This window comes from Martes martes (genome assembly GCF_963455335.1).
Source record: "Martes martes genome assembly, chromosome: 16".
In the NCBI taxonomy this organism is placed as follows: domain Eukaryota; kingdom Metazoa; phylum Chordata; class Mammalia; order Carnivora; family Mustelidae; genus Martes; species Martes martes.
In genome coordinates, this window is record NC_137904.1 from 22039280 (window position 1) to 22066207 (window position 26928).

The 26928-nt window shown below is 41.4% G+C and overlaps 1 protein-coding gene across 1 annotated transcript in view; it reads right to left on the reverse strand.

Annotated features, from left to right (window-relative positions):
- Window positions 1-1285: 1285 nt before the first annotated feature.
- EFCAB5 (EF-hand calcium binding domain 5) overlaps window positions 1286-26928 on the reverse strand; it is a gene marked incomplete at its 3' end in the record, with an annotated part of 154977 nt that continues 129334 nt past the window's right edge. The window contains 7 exon segments of the mRNA XM_080827363.1: window positions 1286-1479; window positions 14250-14346; window positions 14754-15040; window positions 16203-16456; window positions 24933-25042; window positions 25044-25049; window positions 26745-26897. Coding sequence (XP_080683489.1) covers window positions 1286-1479; window positions 14250-14346; window positions 14754-15040; window positions 16203-16456; window positions 24933-25042; window positions 25044-25049; window positions 26745-26897 — 1101 coding nt within the window.

Genomic DNA, 26928 nt, shown 5'->3' on the forward strand with positions numbered 1-26928 from the left:
ATTAGGAAAGATGAATGCTAGGCTCCCCTGCTTCTTACTAGCTGTTTTGACCTAAGCAACTCACTCGGTGAGCCTATGTCCTAACTTATAAAGTAGAGATAATGATATTAGACTGACTACCTTACAGGTTATTGGAAGGATCAAGAGAACTGTGTGTGAAAATACTTCAAAAAAGTTAAAATCCAGGCAAATGTATATCTGTTCTCAATTAAGCTAGATGCCATTTAGTTTGCTTAATTCCCACGATAATGGTTAAGAAGGTCTCATTCTGCAAAAACGTTCTCTCCTCACTGGCTAAAATGCCATTTGTATGCACAGTGGACTCGCCAAGCTTGTTCTGAAGCCATCAGGATATGTGGCTATCAGTTTAATATCTTCAAGAACATTGTTCCTAGAAATGTCGTTGCAAATGTCCTGAAAAGCCCTCTTCCAAATATGAAATAGGCTTACAGGTTAAAACTGGGCATCCAAGAGATGAGGACTGGTAATAACACTGCCAGCTTATCAGAAAAGGTTAAGAAGGGACCTCCAATCTCAAATTATAAGATGTTTGGAACACATCACATGTTTTCAACCAAATAAAGAAAATGAAGTTTAATTTCCCAAATTTTTATTAAAAAGGGACTCTCATCAGATATCTTATTGCAAAGATGAAATCTCACAAAAGAGCAGCAAAGTTTGCTGTAATAATAAGCTTTAAATAAGTATAAATTCTTTTTGCAGTTCTTGAACTTGAGAGGTTTTTGTTATTAAAAAATAAAAAGAAAGTTGTTTTCTTTTTTCCATGAGTCATGGACATCTTCCCACAAGAATTTCTATTCATTGGAATAACTTGTCAAAATGAGTGGGGAGGAGGAGTCGGAGGTGGGGAGGGAAAAGTGGGGGTGCTCACTTAAGTCCCTGAAAAATTAGAAAAACAATTCTCAGTTAATTTCTTAAAATCTTTATTATTTGGTAATAAATGTAAAAACTGCCATTTCCCCCTTAAATCCTGTCTTTACTCTGTACTCTACCCAATTAGCCACAATAGTGCCATGGCAGACGCAAAGTTAAAACTAAAAGGAAACTTTTAAGTATATTCCATAACATACATTTGGTTACGGCTACCTTGACTGGATATTTTTTAGATCAAATTTCTCCTTAGGTAGCATTTTCGTTTTAGAAAGTGCTGAGGTAACTGTCTAGGAGCAGAATATGTCTATGTAGCACTCCTTTCCAATTGAAAATATTTTAGAGTTAACAAAACTGAACATGACAAAAATATCCTAAGTACAGTACTAATTCATTAGCATTTCCCTGGCACGTTTCCCTTCGGCATCTTTGCATACACACAGGAGTCAGTCTTGGAGGGCAAGGGGGGAGCAAGGGCACTACTTGGTTTTTTGTTTAGCTCCATGAGAGCTAAACAGATGTGTGTCCAGTGGTAGAGGTATTCGATGGCAGTATTACCAAATTCCCATACTTCGATTCGAGAATGATCTGTACCAAGAAAAAAAAAAGTTAGTGTGGATAGTTTTGTACTTTTGTTATTAAAATATAAGTTTCAGTAGAATGAGGAAAGTTCATCAGATATGCTTTGAGTCAAAACCATAGCAGAATTTTGTTTATGCAATGATAAGAAAACAGATAAATGAATATTGGTATATAGACGGTTGTGGATAAATCTCAAAAACATATTATCACAAAAAGTAAGTTGTAAAATAATGTGTTCTTGGGGGCGCCTGGGTGGCTCAGCTGGTTAAGCGTCTGCCTTCGGCTCAGGTCATGATGGCCCTGGGATCGAGCCCCTTGACCCGCTCCCTGCTCAGCAGGGAGCCTGCTTCTCCCTCTCCCTCTGCCCCTATTCCCTGTTCATTCTCTCTCTCTCAAATAAATAAACAAAATCTTTTTTTTAAATGTTCTTTTGGATACAATTAAAGCACAATTTAAAAAACTGTAAAATAATATTATATTGTTTATGGATTCATAAACATGTAGTCAAAGCAAGAAATCATGCATAAAACTGATAAACATCAAATTCGTAATAGTGTTATCTCTGGAGAGGAAGAAAGGAGAATGGGATCAAGGAGAAGTAGAAAGTCTCAACTGTTTCTGTAACATTTTATTTCTTTAAAAGTGTCTGAGTCATACATAATATTAAGATTGAATATAGCATGTGGCTCTGTAACCTCTACAAGTTTCTAACTTCTTCTTCTTCTTCTTCTTCTTCTTCTTTTTTAAGTAAACTTTACATCCAACACGGGGTTCAGACTCACAATCCTGAGGTCAAGAGTTGTGTGCTCTTTGGGCTGAGCCAGGCAGTGCCCCTCTAACTTCTATGTTTAAAATATTTCCTAATTAAAATATATTTTAAAGTATGTAATGACTGCACAACATGATGTTTCATTTGTTAAACTGTAAACTATTAAACTACCAGTTATAAAAGTTACTTTTCTCCAGGAGTCAATCACTAATATTCAGACAGAATGATCCAATGAAAAGAGACTGTGCTTTAAAAGTTGAACAGATCTGGGTTCCAGTCGTGGCTCTGTACCAACTAGTTCTGTGACTTTGAGCGGTCCACTTAATTGCTGTTAGCCGGTTTCATCTTCCATAAAACAGGGATGATACCTCCGAACTGTTACAAGTATTAATGAGAAAACATATGCAACAATCTGTTACAGAGTAGTTGCTGAAAAATATTAATTACCTTCCTTCTTTCGGGTGACTCTCATCCTCGGCTTGACGTTTTATTCATTTTTGTTACTCCTGTTGTCTGCCACACTGCCTAACTCAATAGTGTTTGCTAATTTGAGTTGAATAAACCATTAAATGATACTTATACTTGAATAAGAGTTTTTAAATATCATCTTCTATCCAATGGCTCATTAACAACAATGACAATTATGTCCCTCCTGGGTATCTATTAGGATGACAGACCATGTTTTATTTCCCTGTATTCTATCCTTTCTCTCTATGCAGGAACAAGATTCCCTGAATTAGATGTACCCTTTCTATTGTTTTGAAGTTTTGACCATGACAAAAGGTACAATATGAGACATGTAAGACACATAAAAGGCGGGAAATATTCACAAGTCTCCATTTTTATTTGAGAGTGACTTTAAAACATAGGGGTCCAATTTTCAAAAATTCTTTTAAGACTCACAGAAGCACTGTCTTTCTTCTAAATTGTAATTGTTCAAAAAATGTTGAGACAACAAGAAATTACAGAAAAATTAGGTTAGGTTTTTCAAATGTTAAGAGTCTTTTCAGATAATAATAGCTCAGTAACATAAATGACAATTATGAATAAAAACAAAAACAGTTGCTGGTCACGAGAGCACATTAAAAATACTTGATCCATCTCAAGTTATGGGCAATACTAGACCAGCGAACACACATACTTAAAATACTGAGGTGCATTTGTTTTAATTGATCCCTTTTTGTATTAATTAGCTTCCTGGAACCTTTACAAGGTACTGCTATAGGCTGCAAAAATTACTTTGATGATCTTAATGTTCCAATGTCATGAATCTAAAGTTTATCCCAGGTTTCATTGCTAAAATCAATCTTAACTCATTTTCTGAGCTATCAGCTCTGCTGCACCCAACAGTTTTTATTCTGCCCTTCCCAAATCCCCATTAAGAGCCGTGTTCCACTGATGCCTGTCACTGTTCTTATCTGAACATCCAAATGAAACAGACCCCTATCTGCAGCCATTATTAAGCTAGTCAGCCGTCTCCACGGTGATTCCAGGACATGAGGATGGGGAGGGAGGCCTCTCCCTTTCACAAGCCCCTTTTGCTTATTTCCTGTCTTTTTGTTACCGGGGACAGAAGCTCTGGACCTATCTGGGCTGTGGTTCCTGTTTGCCCGCGTTTTCCAGTGAGAGATTGATGTGTTAACAACTGGCTGTAACGATTTCTCTAATGAAGCCTCCTTGGCTCTGGTGGGCGTTTCCGTCGACAACGGTTGAGCGCTACTGCCCTCTTGTGGTGGAGAGATGCCAGCTTGTGCAGCTTGGCCGGCGACAGAGTGCACGGACGTGGTAACTCATTCAAGCAGACACACTACTTTGGTTTCTTTCCTAACCATAAGAAATTCTACATATATTTTTTTGCGTTGCCTTGGTGAAGGTTGTAGTAAATTACCTGAAGACATCTCAGCTAAAAGAATGGCTGGGTCAACCTTTGAATCCGTTCATGAACCTATCAACTCAGAAACATTTGATGGTATTTTTGTAGGTTTTAGTTTGATCAAACTTACACAAGGAATTGATTTTGCTGAAGACATCGGGATGTTCTAGGGTAGTCCTAATTCCAACTCCCTTTATGGATCACTGCTTTCACACTAGATTAGTTAAATCCTTTGGGGGAATTACAATTAGAAAGATGGGTGAAGCAAAAATAATGATGTATTTAAGCATCAAGTTCCAAAGTTAAAGTGTAACTGCTCCTTTCAACTAGTAACCCAAGATCAGCAGTATTTCTTGAATGTTCCTCTCCTTATCATCAGTTCTTAGTTTTTGTTCCTTTCTTTCTATTGCTTTTATATACCGTATGCCACCTCTTAACATTACTGCCATGTGCAATGAGCTGAATGTCCAGGCCACATTGTATACTTAAAAGGGCATGTGTGTGCATATTTCAGTTTTTATGTGGGTCAGAAAACTCATATTTGACATGGTAGTCGGGCACTTAGTATGTCATTGTTAATTTAACATGGTCTGATATGCTGCTTCCAGCTTATCAGGAAGGACTCACTGGTAAGTGGGGAGGTAAAAATACATGTTTTCTTGGGGCACCTGGGTGGCTCAGTGGGTTAAGGCCTCTGCCTTCAGCTCAGGTCATGATCCCAGCATCCTGGGATCGAGCCCCGCATCGGGCTCTCTGCTCAGCAGGGAGACTGCTTCCTCCCTTCTCTCTCTGCCTGCCTCTCTGCCTACTTGTGATCTGTCTGTCAAATAAATAAATAAAATCTTTAAAAAAAATACATGTTTTCTTGAATTATCTGAAGTTGGGTAGAATTTTGTTCCATGCAGAACACTGAGTTCTTACAGGTGTATTAGTTTAAAAATTTCTGTATGGTATATCACATTGTATTGGCTCGTTTTCATGATAGAGCTATAAATCAAATGTGGAGAATTGAAATCAATGCAATTTACTTTACAAACATTCATAGTTTAATGCAGTGGCCTCTGAACTCTTTTGACTATGTGCCTCCATCAGTAACAAAGTTTGAGCATGAGCCCTGATATATGTTTATTTATGTTATTCATTTTGAAATATTTAAAAACAAAACATAGAAGTTAGGCAATGGTGGGATAAAATAATACAAATAAAAGTCCCACGATATTTTTCTTACACCCCAAAGGTACAGGTATCAGTTATTTGCTCCTTCTGTTTTCTCCTTTTTGTCTGGAGCTTTGTGAGGAAAGCTTACAGAGGTCTCTATATTCAGTAAACATACTCATGCTTTCCCCGTTTTCACTCTGGTACTCTCCATCTTGACCGTGTCTGATGTCCCCCAGCCCAGAGACCTACTGTGTTACCCTCTCTGAGAAACAGATTTCTAGTATTGGAGAGAGGAAGTTGTCCAGTGGTGTGTTGTAGAGATGAGATGCAGAGACCAAAGCACTAAAACAGAAAGAAAGGACAAACGACAGGGAAAAGAAAACTTCCAGAAAGAATTATTGTTAATGCCCTCAGAGAGAGAAGATGTTGCATTCATGAAACATGAACAAGATGTCGTGCAAAGGAAATATTTAGAGAACCAAGGCTCTTAGACCTTAAAGCATGCAGAAACAAGAATTCAGTAATACTAGAAGATCAGGTTGACAGAATGTCTCGGCAAGTGAAACAAAGGGACAAAAAGATGGAAAATAGGAGAGAAAATATAGGGAGTTGAGAGACTTCATCTAGGAGAGCCAATGTCTAAATAATAGAAGAGTTCCAAAGAAGGAACACAGAAAAGGGAGGGCAGGGTCACCACCAACTTCTGGGTCACCTTTATGTAAATGAGAAAAAGACACCTAGCATGGATGAATGCGCTCTGTGAGCCCCGCTTGGTAAACAGAAAAAGATGTGGAAAGAAAAGGATGCCCCTCCTCTAAGCAGACACAGTCTTAAGCTAAGGCACACATTTGAGGAAATGGAATCCTGGTTAGACTTCAGACCCCAGCCACCTCCTCAGCAAGGCACCTTCGTGCAGTGCGGAGAGGGCACAGCCTTCGCTTGCAACAGTGATGCCACGGGAGAAATCACACGCAACTTAAGGACCTGAGTGTCACAAGAGAAAAGGCCCACTGAATGCTCAGAACAGTGGATACAAACAGCCGCATAGCAAGGCATAGCCCTATGAAATTTCAGTCTTGGGAGGGAAAGGGAGTGATTCTCCAGCTTCTAGAAAGAAACAAAACAAAACAAAAACAAAGAGGTCACATGCACAGTGTCAGGTTTCAGAAAGGCTTTAGACATCTCAAAGGCAATCTTGGAAGTTTCCAAGTTTCTTCAGACAATGTAGCTACTTCCTCAAGAAGTTAAACAGAGAGTTTCCACATGACTCAGCAATTCCACTCCTCCTCATACACCCAAGAGAACTAAAAGCACACACTCCCACAAAACAAATGTTTATAGCAGCATTATATACACAATAGCTAGAAAGTAGGAACCACCCATATGTCCATCAACTGATAAATGGATGAATAAAATTTGGTACAACCATATAATAGAATATTACTCAGCTGTAGAAAAGGAATAAAGTACTGATACTTTACCAAAGATGAACCCTGAAACATTATGCTAAGCGAAAGAATCCAGATACAAAAGGCAACCTATTGTATGACTCCGTTTATATGAAATGACTAGCTAAAAAAGGCAAATCTTAGAGAGAGAAAGTAGACTAGTGGTTTCTAGGGGCTGCGGTAGAGAGGGGCCAGGGACAGTAACTGCTAATGGGTGCTGGGTTTCTTTTTTTGGAGCAGTGAAAATATTCTAAAATTAGATAGTGGTGATAGTTGCAAAGCCTTATGAATACACTAGTAATTACTGAGTGGTACACTATAAATTGGTGAAATTTGTGCTATGTGAATTATAACCTCCATTTCTCAAGAAAGGAAAGGAGGCACTGTCTTTAAGATTATGTTCCCTGGCAAACTACAAATCAAATATGAGGGCTGAATAAAAACATTTTCAGACATGAAGGGCTCAAAAAAATTTTCACACTTTCTCAGAAAACTACTGGGGATCTGCTGCCTCTGAACAAGACAAAGTAAACTCCTATGATAGCAACAGAATGAAATTCAGGAAGGCAGCCGAGTAGCAGATTTGGGGTGGAGGAAGATCCTAGATAGAAAGAGAATTACGATCTCTAGAATGGATGTCTTGAAGAAAGAAAAAAAAAAAAGGAACTAAAAAAGTTATCTGATAAAAGTTTTCCCCAAATTTCCCTTTTGGGAAGTTAGATGGAAAGACAAGTGGATGGGGTAGGAATTATCAAGAAATACCAAGATAATTCAGCGATTATATATATGTGTGTGTGTGTGTGTGTGTGTGTGTGTGTGTGTGTGTATATATGCTAATTATTTAATTCAGGAAAAACAAAAAGTGAAAAAGGAGCAATCCAAATATGTTATGGTGTTTAGCTATAGATAACATTCGCATAGGCAAAAATCATTTCAACACTGCATTTTGATTTAACCTCAAATGGTAATATAATTACTTGGAAAGATAGTATAAGAGAATGGTAGTACAACAGAACTAAATTTTCATCTATAATAAGAGGAAATCAATTGACAAGGTTGAAAACTGATGAATGAAAAGATAGCAATATTGTATAATATGAGAAATAAAGAAATGTGCCAGTGTCTGAAGAATCAGTCAAAAGTGGGGGTGGGGGGCACCTGGGTGGCTCAGTCGTTAAGTGTCTGCCTTCAGCTCAGGTCGTGATCCCAGGGTCCTGAGCTCAAGCCCCACATTGGGCTCCCAGCATGGGAAGCCTGCTTCTCCCTCTCCCACTCCCTGTGCTTGTGTTACCTCTCTCTCTCCCTCTCTATCTCTCTGTCAAATAAATAAATAAAATCTTAAAAGAGTGTGCCTGGGTGGTTCAGTGGGTTAAGCCTCTGCCTTCGGCTCAGGTCATGATCTCAGGGTCCTGGGATCAAACCCCGCATCAGGCTCTCTGCTCCCGAGCCTGCTTCCTCCTCTCTCTCTGCCTGCCTCTCTGTCCACTTGTGATCTCTCTCTCTCTCTGTTAAATACATAAATAAAATCTTAAAAAAAAAAGAAACAAAAGGGTCAGAAAGAATTGCCTCTGGTGAGGGGGACGGGGGACAGTGAGAAGAGAGGAGGGATAAGCTAGTTGTTGGAAGGCTTTTAGTTCTTTTTGACTTTTTAAAATACCTTGATAAAAATATAATTTTTCTAATCCTTCATGATAAAAGATTATTTAATATCCACTAAAATGAAAAAAATGTGTCAAGGAAATCTTGCAAATTATGTATGCCTTAAATAGAAAAGTGTTCTCATTAAACTGATTTTTAGCAGGCTTTATCAGATAGTAAAGCATTAGTGATGGTAGCTAGACAAATAAAACCGGGTTGTTTCTCTGAATTCGATGACTATTGTTGGAAAACTTTAAAATTTAAAATCAAAAGGAATGGTAAGGAGCAGAAAGAGAATTCATTATTTGACTTTTTTCTCCTTTCTTCTCTCCCCCTCGAGGACTTGGACTGGAGATGGAAGGGGTCTGCATGCATAGGAAATGGGTCAAGCATCAAGGCCCCAAGTCTTTACTGAACCGTAAGATAGTTTCCCACACAGTGTGTGAATGAGTACTTGTCCAATATCTTCTTCACTAATAGGGCCCCTTAAGAGGTTTTTTGTTTTTTGGTTTTTTTTTTCCCCAGGACAAAAGGAATCTATTCTGAAACTGAATGAGATGTTTCCTCCTCTAGAGCCTGACATCTGGGAGCATTTCATAAAAGGCACACTCCAGGCTCTCTGTTAAACTCAGGTCTACTGTGATTGCAGCTTTCTTCCTACAGGTAGGAAAACAACAAAGTCCAGCAGGAATCACCATCCAAGAAACTAGGTCTAAGAAGGTAGTAGAGAACTGCAAATCCAAACCAGTGATAGTCTACAGAGGATCCAAATTAATAAGACAAAACAATGTTCTTGGTATCTTTTTATCCAGTTCACTTTGACTCATTTAAAAGAACCAGGCACGGGGCACCTGGGTGGCTCAGTCAGTTAAGCATCTGCCTTTGGTTCAGGTCATGATCCTGGGGTCCTGGGATTTAGCCCCGCATCAGGCTCCCTGCTCAGTGGGGAGCCTGCTTCTCCCTCTCCCTGCTGCTCCCCCTGCTTGTGCTCTCTGTCTCTCTCTCTGACAAATAAATAAAATCTTTAAAAAAATGAAAAGAACACGGCACAACCTCACAGTTGGGATTCAGTTCAGTGCTGTATTCATATTGATTATTTCTGGAAAGTGGGAGAATCTTGTGGAACACTCCTGTCTCGTCTTCAGCGGTGGGGAATGGAGTTGTGTTCCACTCTTGTCATGGAGGGAGCTAGAGAGTAGCACTTAGGGAAAGATCACCTGGGGAAGGTGAATCTTGAAGACAGAGTTAATCAGGGCTGCGAGTCCGGCTGTCCTTCCTTCCGAGGGTGGGATATCTCCCTCCATTGCCGTCTTTGGAGGATCATGGTGGTGAGTTTCTTTATAGGTGGTAATGACACTGAGGCTCTGGCTGCTTTGACATGGGAGGAGCTCTAGGGCTCTTGTAGGGTAAGTGAAGGATTGGGGAATTCCTGCAGAGACCAGTGCCTGTGGACTTAAAGACCCTTGGATTTAGACAAGGGGGAGAAGTATGACCAGAAATGCTCTCTAGAGACCAAAGTGATTCTGGTCACACTTGAAATGAGAGACAGTGTTGTTGCTTCTAGATCTGAGAACATTTCCTGGTAGACAATGTCTGTCCAAACCCCCAGGGAGGGGAACATGGGAAAGGTATGGGACACCCTACAGAAAGAGCTGGCAAGGTTGGCAGCAGAGGTTCAAAGTAGAGTGAGGAGACTAGATCCTTGAGAAGGTGGTCAGGTCATGGGTCTTCAGGTAGAAGAGGCCAACTTCTGGGAGTGCTTTTGATGCATTATTGCATGCACAGCTGTCTGGGTCCTGGTCCATTGGTCACCTGAGTCACCAGGATCCCTATAGGCAAGTATGTCAGTAACATTCATGTGCAATGGCACAGCCTTGGGAAGCCAGGCCTGCTGGACGAAATTGCCCAATGCTCCTCCATAGATGATTGCCTCAATCTAAAGGTGGGATTTTGCTGCCTGGAACTCCAACAGACTATAAAACACCCCTTTCTAGAAACGCAAAACAAAACCATAATGAGATATCACAGCACCCCTGTTAGAATGGCTATGATCTGAAAGACAAGAAATAACAAATATTGATGACAATGCGGGGAAAATAGAACCCTTGTAAACAGTTGGTGGGAATGTAAATTGGTAGAGCCACTATAAAAAACAGTGTACGTTCCTCAAAATATTAAAAATAGAATCACCAGAGGATCCAGCAATTTTGCTTTTGGGTATATAACCAAAGGAAATGAAATCACTACCTCAAAGGCAATCTGCACCTCCGTTTTGTTTTTTGCAGCATTACTCACAAAAGCCAAGACATGTAAACAACCAAAGTGTCCATCGATGGATGGATGAAGAAAACATGGTGTCCATATATGCCGTGGAATATTATTTGTCATAAAAAGGAGGAAGTCCTGTCATTTGCAACAACATGGATGGACCTGGAAGTCATTATGCTAAGCGAAATAAGCCAGACAGAGAAAGGCAAGTGCTGTATGATCTCACTCCTATGCGGAATCTGAAAGAACTGAACTCATAGAAACAGAGAGTGGATTGGTGGTTACCAGAAACGGGGGTTAGGCGTGGGGGGAAATGTGTGGAGATGGTCAGAAGGCACAGACTTCTGGTTATAAGATAAATAAATTCTGGGAATGTAACGTAGAGCCTTGTGATTATAGTCAACAATATTATACTGTATATTTGAAAGTTGCTAAGAGAGTAGATCTTAAAAGTTCTCCTCACAAGAAACAAATCTTGTAACTATGTGAGGGGATAGTTGTTAATTAAACCTATTGTGGTGACCATTTCAAATCATTATGTTGTACATCTTAAACTAATACCATGTTATATGTCGTTGTATCTCAATAAATCTAGGACCAAAAATTAAAAAATAATAAGTAAAGGTGTAATGTTTTCTAAACATTAAAAAATATATATTCCTTTCTAGAACTAGGATGTAGTAGGGTGAAAGTTGGCAGCAGAAGTCCTAAGAAAGTGTGGACACATCACCAGCCCCGATTTTACCTTCTTGGCAAAAATCCTTAGTTTGAAAGTTGTGGTGGGTTAGGAGCTATGTTAATAGTCCCTCTGCAAGATGGGCCGAAGGGACAGATACTGTTGGTATTTCATGCTGGGTAGGGCTCTTGAATGGGGCATGAGTTAACACTGCTAGAAGGCTCAGATATATTTTGAGCAACAAATTGCCCTTCCAGAAGGTTCCTGTTTTTCCTGTACAGACAGAAAGTTACCGCAATATGTTCCCCTTCCCTTCCTCAAATGGAGAGCTTAGAATTTCCTGATACAATTGCATCTGAAGGAAAGGGGGTTGGTATCTGGGTGGCCTGTGAACTTTCTTGATTGCTGCAGAGACCATGACAACGCTCAAGCTTTGGCCCAGGTGGTAGGGGAACCTCGGGGATTATTGAGTTGTGACTGAATCCACTTCTGTCAACTGCAGTTGGAGTTCCTGCCACCTGAGGACACTGTTGGAAAAGAGAAAGTGGTGGGAGCCATGCCGAGCCAGGCTGCTTGGGAATTGACTAGCACAATTTAAAAGTGGGGTCAGGCAAAGGAGGCAGAAATTTGCATGTTTTCTCGAACAAAGGAGCGAAAATGAGTAATGGGAGGTGGTTCTGATAGGTAAGTCAGAGGTAGAACCTGCCTTAGGATGACGTCACAGAATATGTTTCTGGGGATGAGGTGATTAAGGGCAAGACACAAATCCTGAACACACTTGCAAAACGGAGGGTGGAAGGGCTTGCTCCATATCCCCAGCCCCGATTCGACAGAAGGACTAGATTGTTCAGTTGTGAGTGCCTGCGTCCTCGCCCAAGAATAGGAAACATCAGTCAGAGAGGACACAAGTGAGCCCGGCAGCAGGGTGTGGCTCTCAGCTGAGGGGCGGGCGGGTTGGGGGCGACCAAAGTGGAGCAGGGGGCTCAGGGAGAATGTCAGTTGGACCAACGGGTCTCACGTGCAGGGGGAGGATGTGCTGGGGCTCATGGTGGGGACTGTATCTACTTTAAAGGCGCTGACGTAGAGAATATTTCTTCTGGATTTTAAATCTTTAGTGAATTGTGAGCGAACAAAGATGGAACGAGTAGAGACACAGATCCAGTAAACAAGTATTAGTTTTTGTTGTGGCTGATATTACTGTTTCCCTTGAATAGCACCTTAAAAGGAGCGATCCGTGTGACATCTGTGAATTAATTCAGAGGCTCCCGAGAATCAGCCCAGAGTCCTGAGGGTACAGTAGAAATCACTCCAAATAGAAATTCTAATCTTTATTCATTTCACTCATGGTCCCCAAAAACTCATGTTAACTTTTCTTTGGACGTCATCTTCTCTCCTTTTCCTAGCACTCCCAAACTTCAGACAGTACCTTGCCTTCCTAAGCCAGATCTCTCTCCCTTCTCCGTCTGCCCTGGCTCACTGCTATTCCTTCCCCTGCCACAGCCACCCCGAGGACTGTGGTATCTTCCTCTGGGTTGCCTTTCCTGACCTCTTCTCCTCAGAGTCTCTCTGGTTCTGAGCCTCTTGACCTCGTAAACATAACCCAGAAGTCTAGAAACCCTTCTGACTTAGTCCAGAGTCGCCACAGACAGTAGGAAAGGGGGAAGGGAAGAAAAGGGACAGGTTTAGCAAACAATTTCTACAGAGCCATTTTCCCAACTGATGATTAGTTTTTGCTAAGAAACAAAAAAAAGAAACAAATTTTAAATTTATTCCTTATTGGTCCATTCACACAAACGGCCTGAGGTCTTTGGGGAGATGACATACACCCATGGAGGAAAGTATGCTTGTATAGGTATATTTACTCTTTAAAAAATTTTTTTAAAATTCTGGTATGGTTAACATACAGTATTATTTTAGTTTCAGGTGTACAGTATAATGATTCCACAATTCTATATATTACTCAGTGCTCATCATAAGGGTTCTCTTAATCCCTTCACTTATTTCACTCTGGATATTTACCCTTTTTAAAAAAATTTTTTTATTTATTTACTTGAGAGAGAGCACTGAGGGAGAGGGAGTAGCAGGCTCTCCACTCAGCAGGGAGCCCAATTTGGAGCTTGATCCCAGGACCCTGAGATCATGACCTGGGCTGAAGGCAGATGCTTAACCATCTGAGCCACCCAGGCACCCCTGGATTTTACTCTTATATGTGACCAGTTCTCTCTGGCCAAAGAGCTCATCACGTTCTCCAGCTTGGGAGTCTCCCTACTCTTGATTCCTGCTGATTCTCTTTCTCCAAAAAGTCTGTTAGTAGTCTACAAAGAGTCATGATCTGTTCTTTTCTTTGGTTCTTCAGTGAAACCCAAAGATAGTAATAGCTTTTCTTAATGTGCTTGTTTCCCATCCTCACTGAAGCCCCTATTCACTTCTGTTTTGTTTTTTTTTTAAAGATTTTATTTATTTATTTGACAGACAGAGATCACAAGTAGGCAGAGAGGCAGGCAGAGAGAGAGGGGGGGTTGCAAGCTCCCTGCTGAGCAGAGAGCCCAAAGCAGGGCTCCATCTCAGGACCCTGGGATCATGACCTGAGCTGAAGGCAGAGGCTTTAACCCACTGAGCCACCCAGGTGCCCTGTTTTTTTTTGTTTGTTTTGTTTTGTTTTTGTTTTTGTTTTTGTTTTTTAATAAATAATGCACATGTAGTCAATAAGTGGGAGATGGGTGTGATTCAGAATTCTCAAATGTGTGGCATGAACAGTCACTTTGGGGAATGTGGTCAATTATAGACAAATGTCCCTCCCTTTAAGAGGACTACAATCAGAACTGTTTTTCCTAAAAATTGTATTTTTAAGCCACTTACTTAATTGTAATAAAAATATCTGAAGATCCAAATTGCAACTATGTTTTATTGTTATTAGATTTGGACCACAATTAAGTATAAATTTACCTCTGATAAGTTCACTGATGAGTTGTAAATTAACTTGCACATTTTTAGCAGTCGGGTCAAAGTCACAGATATTCACGACGAGGTAACTCTTAACATACTGTGAATAAAAGAACAAAAGTTATGGGAGCACCAGCAAGTAAAAGGAGGGCACCCAATTCACCAGTTTACAGAATTCCATGTATGTAAATTTTAAAACAGGCAAAACCAATCTATGGTGTTGGAAGTCGGGAATCTGGTCTGGTCACTCTGGAGTGTGTGTGTGTGTGTGTGTGTGCACGCGCGCGCGTGCGTGGTGGGTGAGGGAGGGTAGAGGGTACAAAGGAAGGCTTCTGGGATGCTGCTGATGTTATTTCTTGATCTAGATGCTGGTTACAAATGTTCACATTATACAAATTCTTGCATTTGTACATTTAGAATTTGTGCGATCTTGATTGGTATACCTAAGCTTGTGTGGGTTCTTCTTCGATAAAAAAGAGTACTTAAAGACAGAAGAAAACAGCTTACCCGTTTACACTTTTCCCAATCTCTGAAGTCACCTGATGATTCCAACTCTGGATGAATGAACAAGATCACGGCTGTCAGGAGGTCATGCACCAGCTTCATGCCGGCTTCCAGCTCCTGGGCCTTGCTCTCTGACAGAGACGAGAACTCTGGTGGGAGATTATAATCATAGAGCAGCAGTGACACAAAGTCGAGGGAGGTAAGCAGGCGGAGGCTTTCCTGCAGCTCTTGCAGCATGATCCGGAAGAAGAGAACCCCTGCCCGCTGGACTTCTCCTACATTTTCAATCTCTGAAACAACATCCCGCATGGTTGGTTAGCCCGTAGAGCAGTTTTTCACAGCATTCTGAGCACAATACAGTAAACTTCTTTTTTTTTTTCCCCCAGGAAAAAGAAGACCATGTTCTATGGTTCTAAACAATCTTAGTTTAGATTAATCAAAACGTGGAAATGGAATGACACCTGGTAAAGCTCACAGGAAGGGGCTTTGAGTAAAGATAAAAACTCAGGTGTGAGGGTTGGACCTTAGTTTGAATGCTTACTCTCCCTCTTATTAGTTTTGTCTCTCTGAACCCCCTTTTCCTCGTTGTGAGCATGGGGCTGATCCCTATTTCCCTTATGACCTGTGGGAATTAAATGAGATGATGTATGTAGTAAAAGCACTTAGTGGATAAGTACAGAGTGGATGCTCGAAAGACATGAATTTTCTTCTTTTTTTCTACTTGACCTACCCTGTCTAATGGCAAGAAATCTCTCAGATTAATCCCACATACCATTACTCTTTTTATTCTAGGTAGCCAAAGGTTTCCATGCTTCCTTCTTCCCTCATGATGCCCAAACTGCTTTTGTGTTGAGTAGCCCAGAGGGTGTGGAATCACAAGCACTAGGGTCTAGTTTTAGTTCTGCCACTAGCTTGAGATTGGGCCATTACTTTGATGGGTGTTAGCTTCTTTATATGTAAAACAAAATGCTTCATCTAATTAATACTGTGCAAGATAGTGGACAGAGCCCCCAAAGTGGGGTGCAAATCCAGGCTTCTCACTTGTTAACTGTGTGATTTGGTGCAAGTTGTTTTGTTTCTCTGAATTTTACTTTCCTCACTGGTAAAATGAGTTATCACCATTCACCCGAGAGTTATGGTAAGGACTAATGGAAATCACATACGTAAAGTGCTTGTTCCATAATGGGGCATTTAATAAATGCTAGTTCTACTTTGCCTTTATGAGTCCTCCCAGTTCGAAACCATATGATTCAGCCAAGAAAATGAGATTTCTTACCCTTTGCTCTAATTTATAGACCGTACTCATCAGCCCAAGACTGCATGAGGGAATTCCTTTCACGTAGAAAGGGCCGTGTATTGTAACAATTCCTTTTAGGAAATGTACTGCAATCTGTGATTTCCTCCCACATTTATTAAACCCAGGAATTCAGATTGTTGCCCCATTCACAATACCTAGGACATAGTTTTTCTTTACTTCTCCAGATAATTCGCCCAGTATTTCGTAACAGGCAGCTTGGACCACCTTCATCATTTTCTGTAGATCTTTAAATTCCCGATACAACAACATTTTACTCCTGCCAATGTTAAAATCAAGAACTCCCAGAGCTTTTCCTGTTCTCTCACGGAGTGGAATTATGATGTGGTTTTCTCCACAGACAGAGGCCAAAACAACTTCGGAACTGTCTGTACACTTGAAGAGGAAGTCTCTGAAACCCAAACCAAACAAGCCTAAGATCATACAGCACCAGCCTGCTCACAACATCTCCCCGCCACTGCCCCAACACACGGAGTCGCTCTCTTTCCTGCCAACCGTGCTCCTGCCACACCAGGCCTTGTTCGACCTGCCTGCACGGCTCCCCCCCCCCTCGAGAGTGCACACAGCTCTCTCCCCCAGCTCGCTCATCAGAGACACAAGCCTCCCTGACCGAGCAGTGTGAAGTCACTCTCCATCGTGTGGCTCTGCTCTTTGCTGTGTCTTTGCTACACATAACTTATCTGAAGGTATTTGGGTTTTGTTTACATACTGTCCCAAAAGTGTCGGTTGGATGGCGGACGGAATGAGGGCTGTGTTAGGTCAGGTTCCCCAGAAGCTGAGCCTGAGACAGGAATGCTTATGCAAAGGATGAATTGAGGGAGTGCTTTCTAGAGAAAGCTGTCAAGGTCTGAGGAAAGTAAAATGTGGAAGGAGGAGAAGAGGCTAATTAAGAACATGAAGGCTAATTTGCAAGGACGTGGTTGCAACTGGAGGGTATGATGCTGAGTGAAAGAAGTCGGTCAGAGAAAGACGATCATCATAGGATTTCACTCATATGTGGAATTTAAGAAACAAAACAGAGGAGCATAGAGGAGGGGAGGGAAAAATAAAAGGAGATGTCATCAGAGAGGGAGACAAACCATAAGATACTCTTAACCATGGGGAATAAACTTAGGGTTGCTGGAGAGGAGGAGGGTGGGGGATGGGGTGACTGGGTGATGGGCATTAAGGAGGGCACGTGATGTAATGAGCACTGGGTGTCATATCAACTGATGAATCAGTGAATTCTACCTCTGAAACTAATAATACACTATGTGTTAATTAAATTAAATTAAATTAAATTAAAAAAAAAAAAAGAATGTGAAGGCTAGTCTCAGTCTCATCCCAAGGGGAGCTCTGGAAGGCAAATTGTGCCAAAGAATTTGTCCCACCTTGAGGCAAGGGAGAGGTGTTTTACCAGTCATTGGCTCTAAGATGCTTTGGGTGTGTGTTTACATAACTCTGAGGTGAGGCTCCCATCACTCAAGGGCTCTCCTCCAGAGAAGTTCCAGTGTGAGTCACTAGCAGCTGTACCTGTAGCAGCTGGCAAGAGGTGCATTAGGGCTCTGGGTAGGGCATCCATGGAACTTCTCCCTCCGGGAGCCCGAGATTCTCATTGAAACGTAGTAGCTGCTTCCCTCTGTAGTGAGGTATAGACACATCTCTTCTCTCACCTTCCCAATCTTTTTATTTTTTTAAAATTTGATTTATTTATTTGAGAGAGGGGAGGAGGGCACCAAGGAAGAGGGAGAAGTGGACTCCCCACTGAGCAGAGAGCACGAGGCAGGACTTGATTCCAGGACCCTGAGATCATGACCTGAGCTGGAGGCAGACACTTAACTGACTGAGCCACCCGGGTGGAAGCCTCCCCCTTCCCAATCTACATGGATATTAAGATGTCATTCTTCTGAGGTATATGAAAAATGTTGGTACTTTGCATAGCCTCAAAAGCCACATTTATGGTTCATAATAGCAATCCCATAATGCCAGGTAAGATTATGTCCTTTTTTTTTTTTTTCTGTTCTTACCCCTTCCTGCTGCTGAGCTACCACTTTGTGTCTTAATGATAACCACAGAAGTGACGCATCACCCTAAACTTTCTAGGCACAACCATAAAGCTGATTGGTCAACAAAGTTCCTCCAAAGACACCCATTCTAAGTTATGCAGAGGAATCAAAGGCTATGAGTCTCGGGGTTACAAAGACTCTCCTAAAACTTTTGACCAGAGCAAGGAATAACTATGTGGAAAAGAGCTTAAACCTGAGTGAACAGTCAGGTATGAGGCCAAATTAAGATTGAATTAAATCTTGTATTTAAATCTTATAATTAAAACATGTATTTAAATGTCAAATCAGCCTCCTGGACAGAGCTAGATTACTGTCCACTCAGCTGCACCAACCTCTAACAAGCAGCCCGTCCCTTTTGCAATATGTGTGTCCGTCATTAAGACCTGTTTTGCACCTGTCCACAGTTTGTGCACCCTGCATTCCCTAGGTGAAAGGCATTTGAAGGAATCTGGACTGGGTACTTATTAAAGACCATATCCTCTGCTTCCTCCCCACCTTTGTCCAGCCTGTCTTCTTTAAATAAAAAACACACATCCACAGGCTTGTTAACATTAAGATGATGAGCTTTGATAAGTGACGTGGGTGTATTTTTTCACAATCCTGGGGTTTTTGTTGAATTCCACGTTTATAAGAAAAGCGTAGAAAATAAAACACTATCATGCTTAAAAACAGGCAATATAAAATGCCAGTGAAACCTGGTTTCAAAAGGACTTGAAGGGAAAGGAGTTAACACATCTCACACAGGTAGGAATTTTTCCTTGAAAACCCAATTAGAATAGTATTCAGGTGTATACTAATAATAGGCAAATGCTATAGTCTCTCAGAGCTACTAACATGCTACGAGGATGTATTTTGGCAGACAGACAAAACAGACAAGAAGATGTCTTTCATACCTGAAGATGCATGTCTTCCTGAAGATTGTAGGGGGGTTCCTGTGGATTTCTGTTAGACCCAGGCGCCTGGTAACCATCATATTGCGTAAAACATAGTCTGAATCCTTGAAAAGAGGAAGAGATTTCAAACACGGAGAGGAATCATTAGACCTCATTTTCCCATTAAAGGCTTTGGGAACAGAAAAACAGGAAAAAAATTGGGAAAGTTTAGGTGATCTCTGGCTTGAAGTAATGGGACATCTTACCATTAAGAATGAGGCATTCACGAGAGAAAATTTTCAAATTACAACATTTTTTAAGATGCATAAACTTTTTTAATAATTGTGATAAAACCATATTTTTAATGTGAAGAGTGCATTATAAAACATTTGGAAAATACAGAAAAGTCCAAGGAAAATAAGAACAGTAAAAAATATTCTCCCCTGTGGTCTTTGTCTTCACCATCTCATCAAAACTACCTTGGTCAAGGTCACTAGTGATTCCCTTATTGTGAAATCCATCGATCAAACCCTAATCATCATCTTCTGCTGTAGCAGCATGTGACTCAGTGAACAATTTCCTTCTTGACATGCTTTATTCACTTGGCCTTTGGGACACCACTTGTCCCAAAGGGGTGACTCCTGGTTCTCCCCCAAATCACTTTCCTATTTCTTGCTGCTTCTTTGTCTTCCTCACCTCTAAGAGGTTTTTGAACTATAGATTATAACTTAACTATGGGTTATGAAAATATCTTAATGGCTCCCCTTTTTTTTTAAGAGAGAGAGAAAGCGTGCATGCAAGGAGGGAGGGGCAGAACCAGAATGAGAGACTCTTAAGGGGCCTCCCTCCATCATGGGGGCTCCATCTCACGACCCTGAGATCATGACCTGATTCAAAATCAAGAGTTGGACGCTTAACTGACTGAGTCACCCAGACACTCCATTTTAATGCCTTTAAAAAACAGCTTTATTGGAGTATCACGGATATACAAAAAACTGCACATATTTGATGGATACAATTTGATGAGTTTGGAATGAGTCGTGACCAACTTTTTTTTGGTAGAGATTATTTATAAGAATGTAAGATTAACATATCCTGTAAAATATACTAAACTGTAGAAAAGATGATTTTCAATTAGAAGAAATAAAAAGGTTTGTTTTTGTTTTTTGATGGAGAGAGAGCACAAGCAGGGGGAAAAACAGGCTCCCCGCTGAGCAGGGAGCCCGACGTGGGGCTCGATCCCAGGACCCTGGGATCATGACCTGAGCTAAAGGCAGATGCTTAACCCACTGGGTCACCCAGGAGCCCCTAAAAAGCATTTTTTATGTCCACCTTTAAAAAATCCTTTGATTAAAAGGAAAACTGTGATAACAAGATCCATAGGGACAGCATGATGAATGGTGCTCTGGGGAACAACGGCTTCGTAGTGTGGAGCTTCCTCTCGTCATGACCTCAAGTGTTCACCCAAACTGTTTAGATGAAAAATGTTCTCAACAGAGAACCTGGAAAGGTCTCTGATGTTGGCAATTCAGCATCTAACTTTTCCTAATTTATTTCTTCCATGACTCATTATTGGGTGTTATATATACTAGACTAAAAGGATTTTTTAGAATCTCACTGTGACTATGTTCCTAAGTTTAAATCTTTAGTCCAAACTAGACAATTCCTCTCCTGTTTCCACCTCTTCCCCCCAAATTGTGTCAATTTGGCCACTTCTGTTAAGACTGGGAACATAATACGATAATAAGGGCTTCACGAAGAATATGCCTCATAATAAGCTTTTAATTTACTTTTACTTGGACCAAGAAACTATAAATTCATCAAGTGCCTCAGTATTATTCAGTAGTGAGATACCCACTCTAGTCAAGATTTTCTAGGAAACTGTTTAGAGAAAAAGGCTGCAATGGTAGTATCCCCCATTTTCTTTCATCTGCTACTGGCTTGTAGTATCTTTCCTCCTTACTTTTCCAATACAGGTTTGCCCCACTATCTGAAAGTAGGCAACCTTTCATGAGCTAAACAGTGTAAAGTGAAGAAGCAGTTACTATTAATTTATACAGAAACATTTTTGAGCATTCCTGGACTCCCCAAATAACCTCTCTTAGGCCTTTCTGATACCTTACAACACATCTTGCTCATGGATGCACAAAATAAGTTGAGATAAAGCACAGATGCTCACAAACACAGTTCAAAGGTGTGGCGGCTTGATGCTGAGATGCTGAGTGTGGTGGGGGGGGTGGGGAGAGGCTGATGGGGCCTCTCTTCCGGCTCTGGGGGCTCACTGCAAAACAAACGCTGAACCCTATTTTCACTTTTTACCCTTTTTCATAAAAGTAAAAATTCTCATTGGATTTCTGTGGGTCAGAAAAAAACAGATACTAATGAGGGTCTTTTGTAAAAGAGAAGTGGCCAAACATGAACTTTTGGAAAGTGGGTATTCTACCATCTATTCATTCTCACCTCACGCATTACACATTATTTTGTATTTATTCTCTTGTGCTTTTTTTCTCTTTTGACAAACTTTTTTTTTTTTTAAAGATTTATTTATTTGACAGACAGAGATCACAAAGTAGGCAGAGAGAGTGAGGAGGAAGCAGGCTCCCCGCCGAGCAGAGAGCCCGATGCAGGACTCGATCCCAGGACCCTGAGATCATGACCTGAGCCGAAGACAGAGGCTTAACCCACTGAGCCACACAGGTGCCCGACAAACATTTTTTTTTTAGAGAATGAGATAAAACAGAAGAGAAAGTATCCGAAAACATCACATAGTTAAGGTGGGTATTGTTTCATAAAACTTCTATTTTAAGAGTGTACCCCTCCCTCTGTGTGTGTATGTGTTTGTCAAGGGTCAGGATACAAAAGGCAAAATATTTTTCATACAGTAGGTCAAAGGCAATTTAATTTTGAGCCACAATGATTCCAAACACTTGACTGTCTCGGGGCTTGGACTTTAGGCTTTTTTTTTTTTTTTTTCCTAGTCTCACTCATTCCCTTGGTTATTCCATCTAGTCTCATGGTTTTATTTTTGTTTTTGGTTATTATGTTAAAATATACCTAGCATAATATTAGCACTTAAACCATTTAAAAGTGTACAATTTGGTGGCACAAAATACATTCACGATGTTGTATAACCCAATCCCATGTTTTGTTTTGTTTTTTTAAGATCTTATTTATTTGTCAAAGTGAGAGAGAGGGAGAGAGAGGTTGAGCACAAGCAGGGGGAACATCAGGCAGAGGGAGAAGCAGGCTCCCTTCTGAACAGGGAGCCCGATGTGGGACTCGATCCCTGGACTCTGGGATCATGACCTGAACCCAAGGCAGATGCTTAACCGGCTGAGCCACCCAGGTATCCCTCATGGTTTTAAACACTATTTAGTTGCTAGGCTGGATTTCTTCACAAACATTAGTTCATATATTCAACTACCTATTTAATATCTCCACTTAGAGTCTAAAAGGCATTTCAAATTATAGTTTAAAAATCATTTTCAATTTAGTAGTTAAAAGCTAACTTTTACTTAACTTTGTATTTATTTCATTATAAGAATGGAACATTTTTTCCATGTTTATTGAGAAGGCTTTAAAAAAATTTTTTTTAAGATTTTATTTATTTATTTGAGAAAGCACAAGCTGGGGGAGCAGGCAGAGAGAGAAGGAGAAGCAGGCTCCCCGCTGAGCAGGGAACCCAACGCGGGACTCCATCCCAGGACCCTGAGCCAAAGGCAGACACTCAACCAATGGAACCACCCAAGTGCACCACCCAATTTTTTTTTTTTTAGTAGACTTGTCTTTTGCTTATTTTTCTTTTGGATTTTTTTTTTTTAAATCTTACTGATTTGTGTAGAACACTGTTAACCCTTTGCTAAATATGTGGCAATTTCCCCCCACTTTATTTTAAAAAAACTTATTTTGTCTATAATTTTGGTGCAAGAAGTTCTACCTTATTATGTCATCAATGTAGCAGCCTGGATTTAATTGTTTCAACCTGTGGTGTGGGTTTAGCCATTCTTCCCCGATCAAGACTGTAAAATCCCTCTCATTCCTCCTTCTCTCAGCTATGCTCATACACTTATTTATTTCTCCAGATGAAAATTAAAATCATTTGGTCAATTAAAAAAATCATTTTGGGATTTTTCTTGGAGTTTTGTTAAATTTATGAATAATTTTTGGAAGACATTCTATGTTTAAAAAGTGGCATTCTTATTTAAAAAATCATATGATTTTCTGTTTTGTTAAAAAAAAAAACTGGGGGGGTGCCTGGGTGGCTCAGTGGGTTAAAGCCTCTGCCTTCGGCTCAGGTCATGATCCCAGGATCCTGGGATCGAGCCCCGCATCGGGCTCTCTGCTCAGCAGGGAGCCTGCTTCCTCCTCTCTCTCTGCCTACTTGTGATCTCTGTCTGTCAAATAAATAAATAAAATCTTAAAAACAAAACAAAACAAAACTGGGGTGCCTGGGTGGCTCGGTAGGTTAAATCCTCTGCCTTCGGCTCAGGTCATGATCTCAGGATCTGGGATCGAACCCCGCGTTGGGCTCTCTGCTCGGTGGGGAGCCTGCTTTCTCCTCTCTCTCTGCCTGCCTCTCTGCCTACTTGTGATCTCTGTCTGTCCAATAAATAAATAAAATCTTTAAAAAAAACAAAAACAAAGACAAAGAAACTTAGGCTCCTTGGCAATGTTTGTAGCTTGTTTCATGTAGAGCCTAAAGGTGACACAGGGTGAAGTGGGGAGAATGTTCTGGGCAGAGTAACAGCATTTTTGAAACTGAGGTAGAAAAGACTTGCTTTCTGTCATGTATGATGAGATGTGAAACATGACTTGTGGTATTGTGTTTTTCTTCCTCCTGATGATCTCTTCCTCCTTGCCTCTCATTCAAGCAGAAAGTCCGTATCACTTTAGAAAAGAAATGTGATGAAGTAGAAAGCCGCAATCGCTGACTAATCTCTGGCATTTGCTTATTTTCAAAAAGCCTAGTGATAGGACTGCAGATAACAAATGGGGCACACACAGTAGCCACTTGTTCCTCTCAAGACCTCAGAGAAATAAGAGACTGAGGTCTTGGTTTCCCTGGTGGCTATTAGGTGGGGACTGCCCCTAGTTCCCAGAGACCTCAGTCTTTATACATAGCCCCGCACATCTAAGAACCGGCAACAGGTGTCCCATCCTTCCCCCAATGCCATCTCTCTGGTTCCTTTTCCAAACTTGCATCTCTCAGGGCCCACAGCCAGACGAGGTTCTGTGCTTTTAAGGACTTAGGTGATTACACTGGGACCACGTGGGTCATCCAGGATCATTTCTCCATCTCAAGACCTTTCAACTTAATCCCATCTGCAAAGTCCCTCTTGCACTACAGTAACACATTCCCAGGTTCCAGAAATTGGGAAATGGACATCTTTGGGGGGTAGCCATTATTCTGTTGATTACAGTTAACCTATTTAACAAGTTTGGGACTGCAAAGAAATAATAAAGCATAGGTGATTTGGGGTTTATTATTTTTAAATAATAATCCTTATTATTAATAATAAATAGCACAATTGTTACACCTAAGATAATTTGAATTTCCTGAGTGGTCCTCCTCTTCCCCACCTTGGGGGTGGTCCTCTTTACCTCTATAACATGAATCAGAAGGATAGTGACTCTAGTGAAATTGTCCACATCATTGTGACCATGCAAACTACATGCCCTGAGAGGCCATGCTTTTTGTTGACTGCTGTGGATGATTTTAACTTTTCTTCATGGTGCCCTAGCTATCATTTCCCTTGAGGCCCTAACAGGGCTCTTCTTAAGTGTGGACACTGGCCAAGTCAAATCCTCCCCAGATCCCCCACTATGACTGTGGCCTATCAGACCTGGGGGTCTGCCCCAATACTGAATGGTCTTCAGCCCTCACCCCCACACACTGGGGCGGGGGGACACTTGGAGCTTCCCTTTCCTACCCCACCCCTAGGAGCAGCACCCATAACTAGGAGTTCTCCACCTCTGCACTCTGTTTGCTCCACCAGAAAGCTCTGTGATTCTGCTCTTTGACTGAGGCCTCATCAGCTTGGTCCAGCCACTCAGAGAAGAAAGAAGCCTGGAGAGAAGGGGAGAGGCACATGTGGGGGGCCAGCCAGGTGACTGAGAGACAACCAAGCTGCTGCCACCACATGGTCAGGCAACATACTGGACTCTTTAGCCTTCCTAAAAGGAAGGTGCCTTTCCATCCATTCTCACCACATGCAAAATCCTAACATTAAAACGAAGTGTAGAGGCGCCTGTGTGGCTCAGTCCATTGAGCGGCGGACTCTTGATTTCAGCTCAGGTCATGATCTCAGGGTCCTGGGATTGAGCCCCACATTGGGCTCCAGACTCAGCGAGGAGTTGCTTCAGTATGCTCTCTTTCCCTCAGTCCCTCCCCCTGCTCTCTCTCTCTCTCTCTCTTAAATAAATAAATCTGAAAAAAATTAAATAAATAAAATTAAGTGTGAGGGGGCGGGAAGAGAGGCAAACCAAGAAACAGACTATTAACTATACAGAACAAATGATGGTTACTGGAGGGGAGTTGGGCTGTTGGGGGATGGGGGTGATATGCAGAATGGGCTAAACAGGTGATGGGTAGTAAGAAGGGAGCTTGTTGTGATGAGCACCAGGTGTTGTATATATAAGTGAGGAATCACTAAATTCTACACCTGAAACTAATATTGTACTGTATGTTAATGAGCTGAAAGTTAAATAAAACCTTGGGGGAAGAAAGTGTAAAGAAGCAAAATAAACATTTGGTGAAGACTCATTACATTAGAGACAGGCCTTTTTTTAAACTGGTGTGATGTAATTATGTCCTTCCAAACTCCAGAGCCTCGTCCCTTTCCACATCACCCATATGATTCTGGTGGGGGCTGCCAGTTACTGTAAACTCCTCCACCCCCTGCCCCTGGCTGGGGAGGCATATCTCAGGATAGACTAAGATCTCTCTTGGGTTTTCCAAATTGAAACAAGAAGGAAAGATTCTTTTTTAGTTACTAAGCATCTGGCTTGCTCTGAGGAGAGAGCCTATCTTAAGCTGGAAGGACCAAGCCGAAGTGTAGAGGGAAGCAGACATGAGGACTGCAGAGAAGAACACGAGAGAGCCCTGATGGTATTGAATTCCCGGTTCTGGTCATCCTGGAAGCCAACCTGACTCCAGTCCTTCATTTTGGTCACATGAGTCAATCAATTCCCTTTTCTGCCCAAGGCAGTTTGAGATGGACTTTTGCCACTCACAAGCAAGGCTCTTGAGTTGGGATTATGGAAAATATGTCCCCAGTTGGCTTAATAGCTAACTAAATATGTTTTTTGAAAAGACTTTATTTATTTATTTGACAGAGAAAGACATAGCGAGAGAGGAACACAAACAGGGGGAGTGGGAGCAGGAGAAGGGGGCTTCCCGCGGAGCAGGGAGCCCGATGTGGGGCCCAATCCCAGGACCCTGGGGTTCATGACCTGAGCTGAAGGAAGACGCCTAATGACTGAGCCACCCAGGTGCCCCTAATTTTAAAATATTAGCAAGAAGGGGGTGCCTGTGCAGCTCAGTTAATTAAGCATCTGCCTTTGGCTCAGGTCATGATCTCAGGGTCCTGGGATCGAGTTCCACTCAGGCTCCCTCCTCAGCAGGGTGTCTGCTTCTCCCTCTCCCTTTCCCTCTGTGCTCTCTCTCTCTCAAATAAGTAAATAAAATAAAAAAAAATATATTAGCAAGACAAGAATATCTAGAAACACTGTTAGAGTTCTAACACTGCCCAACCTTGCCTACCTGCGTTGGGCCCGGCTCAATGAAGCATGTCGTGATTGTGGTAATGTCAGACGTGATGTCACAGAGCCAGCCAATGCCTGTGATCACGACATGCAGGATATGCTCCCTGCTGTGCACATAGTGATAGGCAGTGCTGAAGACATTGGCGACACCCTGTAGAGACAGAACATTTTCATTGTCTTTT